At 35.0% G+C, this 6,205-nt stretch overlaps 1 protein-coding gene across 1 annotated transcript; it reads right to left on the bottom strand.

The window, feature by feature from the left end:
- Positions 1-397: 397 nt before the first annotated feature.
- Positions 398-5,821, bottom strand: LOC110931161. Its single transcript, XM_022174567.1, has 7 exons — positions 5,782-5,821; positions 5,476-5,673; positions 5,137-5,379; positions 4,587-5,025; positions 3,546-4,486; positions 2,251-3,471; positions 398-2,058 (listed from the first exon to the last, which is right to left on the bottom strand). The coding sequence occupies exons 1-7, from the start codon at positions 5,819-5,821 to the stop codon at positions 398-400; spliced, it is 4,743 nt and encodes a 1,580-aa protein (XP_022030259.1).
- Between the last annotated feature and the right edge of the window lie 384 nt (positions 5,822-6,205).

Genomic DNA, 6,205 nt, shown 5'->3' on the forward strand with positions numbered 1-6,205 from the left:
ATAATTCAAAAAGTTGCAAGCCGGCGTTTTAATTAAAACGCTAAATTGAATGTGCAATAATGGATGTGGCGAATGGGAGACTTCCAAGTGTAAAGGTGCCATTTCTTTTCTTTTTTTTTCTCTATAAAAAAACTAGTTTAAGAACCCGCGAGGTTCGCGGGTGGACTAAAACACAAATGAATAACTTTAATTTATTGAAGTAATCGTTTGAATTAAATAAACGTTCAAGTAATAATCAATTAGTAAACTACATTTAGACAAATAATGTAATATCTCGAGATACATGATGATGCAAATTTGTGTAATATTGTGTTTATGGAACATAATAATGTTATTATGATTTTTATTGAACATTTACACAGAATGTAAGATCGTTTGATGAATGAGTACATGGAGATCACAAGTCACGAAATACTTCTTTGTAAACTACATTTGTGGTTTTATTAGTAGGTTTGCCGTCATTGTCCAAAATCAGAAGTTTAACTCCTTGTCTGGTTTTAACTCTTGATAAAGCAACATACAGCTGACCATGGGTGAAAACTGGTTGCTTCAGATACAGACCAACTCTAGACAGTGATTGTCCCTGACTCTTGTTAATAGTCATTGCGAAACAAACAGACAACGGAAATTGTCTCCTTTGAAACTCAAAAGGAATTTTTTTATCAGAAGGTATCAAACTAATCCTTGGTATATAAGTGCGTGTGCCTATGTTCCCTCCAGATATTATCTCGGCTTCTATTACACGGTTATACATTTTTTTGACTTGTAGTCGTGTACCATTGCAAAGCCCATTTTGTTGGTCAATGTTACGTAATAGCATCACCGGCACGCCAACTTTTAGTGCTAGCCTATGATTAGGTAAGCCGGATACTTTAAGACCGTTAAGCACATCAGGAGAGTATAGTTTTTGTTGTGTAGCGTTTGGATCTTCAGACTGACAAAGACTGTCTGAACTAAGATACTCTCGTTCTTCTCCTGGGAATAGTGACAACAACCGATCATTAATTTCATGCACAACCTCGTTCTTAGGTGCAAGTATAGCCCTCTCACTGAAATAATTTTGATTGTTGAAGTTTTCGAGAATTGAAGGATACACAAATTCAATTAAATTTGAAATGGGATCTGATGTATCAGTGATTAGAAGGTCGCTTGGTATTTCAATTGACGCTTCTCCATCATTTGGACCACCAACATTTCCCTCACCTATATCCAAAAGCCATTTGGCAAATTGTTTTATTTCTTCAGCGTCCGATGCTGAACTTCCAACTGTTAACCTCATGTTTTTTGTTAATCTCATCAACTTACATGTATTCCACAGATAAGACGAACTTATTGAGGCATTGACAATCTCTTGTCTTCCACCATTTGGAACAACAGGAAGGATCTGTCTAAAATCGCCTCCTAAGACAATAACCTTCCCTCCAAAGCGGATGTTTGATCTGTTTGAAGTTTCGATATTGAAAATGTCGTTCATTGTTCTATCCAACGCTTCGAATGCATGCTTATGGACCATAGGCGCTTCATCCCATATAATCAAGTTTGTTTCGTGTAGTAGTCTAGCAACATCTCCATTCGGTTTTATATGACAGACTGAATCCTCAGTAAGATTCAATGGAATACGAAACCTGGAATGCGCGGTCCTGCCACCAGTTAATAACAACGACGCGATGCCACTTGAAGCAACGTTTAATACAATTTGACCTTTTGATCTGATTGCCGCAGATAATGTCTTCCATAAGAAGGTCTTGCCGGTCCCACCATAGCCGTACACAAAAAAAACCCCACCTTTGTTACCCTCAACTGCATTGATTATTTGTTGGAAAACTGACCGTTGCTCCTCAGTTAGCAAATTAAGTTGATTATTAAATTCAACTTGAAGATTCGTTTGGTCGTAGATACGCTCCTCGTTAATCAAACGATTGTCTGAATCAGACATAGACGCAGTATCTGGGTACGGCATTGTCTCAAATCTTTTGAGTGATGAGTTGTTTCTGGCTAAGAATTTTTCAACTTCACTCAAAACATAGTTTTTAAGTTGGTGATCTGGAATTGATAAATCTGTAAAAAAATTGGGGAAAAAAGTATATTATCAAGTTATGAAATAAAAAAATATTTAATGAACCAAAGCATATAGCATCAATGAAACATAAAACCATGTTTTAAGTTAAATGAAAATTGTATTTTTTTTTTATAACGCAACCAAAAACAAAAAAAAGGGGATAATAACAACATTTTACGTAAAACAATTACCTGTAAGACGATGATATTTTCTAAGCCTGTAGATAAAGTCGTCTGTCATGTATCTCCATGTGCTTTCCCATACAACCTCAGGTCTGGACAACGTATTTGTTAATAGCAAAGTAGCAAATAAATTACGAAGATACGAAGGGGATCCTGTTTCATTTGCTTCTTTTATTGCCTCAATGTATTCTGCGTCATCGTCCAAAAGACCGAGTGCATAACATGCATCTCTAAATGTATCATATACCTTACCATCAACTGTTTTAATATCATCAAAAGTTTTTGGTCCTTTCACTTTGTTAAGAAGAATTCGTAAATAATATGCTTCCCCAAGAGACGGACTTACAGCGTGAATTCTCCCAATTGACTTATGTCTTTGTCTAGGTTCCCAACAACGTTTATCAAGCTTCCATACATACCAACTTGGAAACTGAACATATGTAAGTGTACGGGCCAATGTGTCATTCGGGTCTTTGTTACGTTCCATCCAGGAAAGAAACATTGAAGCTTTGACAGATGGTTTGTTAAGCACTTGATTAATATCCTCGTCGGGACCAAAAACAACAGGTTGTTTTCCGGGAAGATGGAATGGGAGCCTCATAACAGATGGAGTCCTGTAATGCACATCGTATGCGAAGATCCTCCAAGATGCCTCACAAGCCGATAGATACCTACAATCATAATATTCTTTGACCTCGTCTTGTTCTAGTTCTTCGTTGTTACTATCATGTTGGACAACTGCAACAGTTGCTCTATCAGGGCCTTTATTTATATATTTAAACAAATATTTAATTGATCCTGCTTGATTGCACCACTCAACATTTATATGTGCCTGGTACCGTTTCAAAAGTTTTTTGTTGTATGGCACAACACTTCGGTTGTCTAAGTCGATTCCATTTTTCACTACAGAAACACCATTATCTCTTCTTTTGTATATTGGGAATCCATTTGAATCCAGTGTAGTATGATCTTGAAATTTCTTTGGAAAACCCTTGGAACACTTATTATCAACCATACATGGACAACTTAAATTAGCGTTACCACATGGACCATGAATCATATAGTCTTTCACAAGTGCATATAATTCTGCATCTTCTTCTTCATTAGGGATTTCTGCAGTAATAAATGGATCAACATGGTCTACCGTTGGAAGCTTGGATTCATTTTCTAAGAATAAGCATAGGTGGGCATGAGGCAATCCTCTCTTTTGAAACTCGATTGTGTAAACAACTGTAAAAAAAAAAAAAACCATTAGTAGATTGAAATAATATAAGATCACTATAAAAAATAATTTGATAAAATACCTGCTGCAACTTTTCCAAATAGATGGCGTTCTTTAAAATCTTTGCAAATTGAATCCAACTTTATTTTAAATAATCTGGTCAGTATATCGGGCCTATCTTCAGGTTTAAGATTTGTGTCTCTAAGAAACCTTTTTACCTCAGGCCACTTTGGATTGCACGTGATGGTTATAAAAAAATCCGGATAACCAAACCACTTACAGATAGCCATGGCATCTAAATAATTTTGCATCATATATCTCGCGCCACCAGTAAACGAAGAGGGCAAAAATATTCGTTTTCCAACGTTAGATATGTCTTGCTGGCCCTTATTTCTTAATTCACATAGACTTTCATAGCTATCTGACCTTAAATTCTTTTGTTGAAGTTGTATGTATTTAAGCCTTTCGCTCTCAATCATAGTATACGCATCAACCAAGAATTGTTGAAAGAGTCTCCTTGAATTTAGAATCAATGAAAACTGATTAATTCTGTCTTGCAAACGATATGCAAAGAACTCTCTCATCGTACAATTTGGACGTTTCTTATTGATTACGTCAATGACACCACGATGCGGTATGTCAATTCTATAACCATCATCACCATAAGGAAACAAAATAGGATATTGAAGTGCAAGGTATGAAGGATGCAATTCACTAATTCGTTTCAAAGTACCTGTCCGCGTTTCAATAACTATATCTCTATTGTTGATTGTGTTGGCAATATCCCCAACAATTAGAGCAGCAACTTCACCACATGTTGGTAAATTATATGTTCGTCCATCCTTTTCTCTAATACCAATTAGACGAAGCTTCAGATCAAGCTCAGGGTTTTCATGAAAACGGTCCCTAACCATCCTATACGCTTTTACCAACTGATTTTCTGAATCTAAAAGACATTTTATGTGTTCAATCAGTTTATTATCAACTTCAGCACCACTCGAGGAGGATGAATCCTTTGAACGACTGGTTAAAAAATAGAGGAGTGTTACAAAACATAAATATTAATAAAAATACTACTGGAGAAAACTGTGATTGGAAAAAATATTTAGTTGGTTATAATTACCTAAATACGGATTGTCTGTTGGAAACTTCGTTTTGAGTATCGAAAATGTAGAGCTGGCAAAATTTAGGTTGATCTCCGTCTTCCGGAAGCAGGCTTCCAGTGCTGTGGTAGTTCTCTCCACTAATTCTGTAGCAGAATGGTCCATTACCTCTGTTAACAGTGGGATCAACCTTACCACCCATTGACGTGAAAGCAAACATTGAGTTATACCGTCGAATATTATTCAAAAAATGTTTGCTTTCTTTATCCTTATACATAAAAAGTTTCTTATAACTTGGAACAGCATCTTTATAATCTGGTAGTTCTACTTTGCCGTAACCACAACATAAGAAATAGCTTATTCTTCCTTTCTCTTTTCTTCCCCTTCCTTTTTCAGCATCCCATAATTTAGCATTGCATACTTCACAAGTAATACATTGGTCACCATGATCGATGTATTCTGTAAAGTTAGTTGAAGTAAAAAAAAATATTACTTTACGAAGGAGGTGTTTGAATAAAAATAATAGATACTATTTAGTTAATTCAATAAGTAAAGTAATTTTTATTATACCTGTTGAAACTCCTTTGTAGATTGCTTCATCTGTAGTTTCCTCCGTCGTCAAGTCAATCATTGGTATAGGAGATGTAACTCGCGATTTACTTATTAACTTACGTTTTCCTGGGGACATCCTCTGTAAAGAAGAACTTTCGAGAATAGTAGATGTGTTGCCAGAATTTGTGATGTTTGAAGATAGAGAAAAACGACGAATGTTTATTGGTGTAGTCATGTTGTTTGTAAGACAACTAACAGTACCTGAATAACATAATATACTCCAACTTATTAACTTTTTAAAACATATAAACTGTATTTGAAACTAAATCCGGATTATTGAGTAAATATAATATTTACTTGTAGGTAACACCGACGATGTAGGAGTAGCATCGTGCGTGTTGGAAGACATCAATCTTAAATCAGTAGAAGATGATAAAGTATTGGAAGGGTGTAATTTTCGTCGTTGAAGAGTTGTAGATCTTTTACTGTCTAAATATAACTTCCTTAACCTCCGTCTCTCTTTGCAGTAATTTTGAAGAAGTGTCGGGCCAAAAACTGTAGTTTTATAATAAACAATATATAATTCACATATAAACATTATCCACTAAATAAATTAATTTTTTGTTAATAATATCGTACTTCAAACATTTATTAAAGTTTTACCTCCATATACAATGGACGCCTCTGTTGTAACATTGACCATGTCATGCGGAATGGATGAAGAAGCAGCGGTAGATGCTATAACATGTATAGATTGTGAAGTACCTATTTGCGTTCCATAACGTTTACCATCGATGTATAATTTTCTAACTTTACGCCTCTCCTTACTCTCATCTTGAGTAAGTTTAGGGATGAAAACTTGCAGACAATCATTGAATATAAAACACACATAAGATACATGAAATATAATGATAGGGTTAAAATTGAAAATGTGGATACTCTGAATATAAAAACTTAAATAATACCGTTTGAAATGTTGCCCAATGGTGTTCGTTGCTGGACATCTGGGATAATAGTAAATACAGTATTTTAAAAAGAATACATGTGTATACATACAATTTCATGTATAATTTCAAATAAAGTATTC

Source organism: Helianthus annuus, chromosome 1, assembly GCF_002127325.2.
Source record: "Helianthus annuus cultivar XRQ/B chromosome 1, HanXRQr2.0-SUNRISE, whole genome shotgun sequence".
NCBI classification, from domain to species: Eukaryota; Viridiplantae; Streptophyta; class Magnoliopsida; order Asterales; family Asteraceae; genus Helianthus; species Helianthus annuus.

What these genes read in the sequence shown, in the direction of transcription:
- LOC110931161 (XM_022174567.1), bottom strand. Translation starts at nt 5,821, where the DNA reads ATGGTCAATGTTACAACAGAGGCGTCCATTGTATATGGAG. An exon ending in CTACAAAGGAGTTTCAACAG is followed by an intron (nt 5,026 to 5,136) that starts GTATAATAAAAA and finishes CTAACTTTACAG; the next exon opens with AATACATCGATCATGGTGAC. An exon ending in ATTTGGAAAAGTTGCAGCAG is followed by an intron (nt 3,472 to 3,545) that starts GTATTTTATCAA and finishes TTTTTTTTACAG; the next exon opens with TTGTTTACACAATCGAGTTT.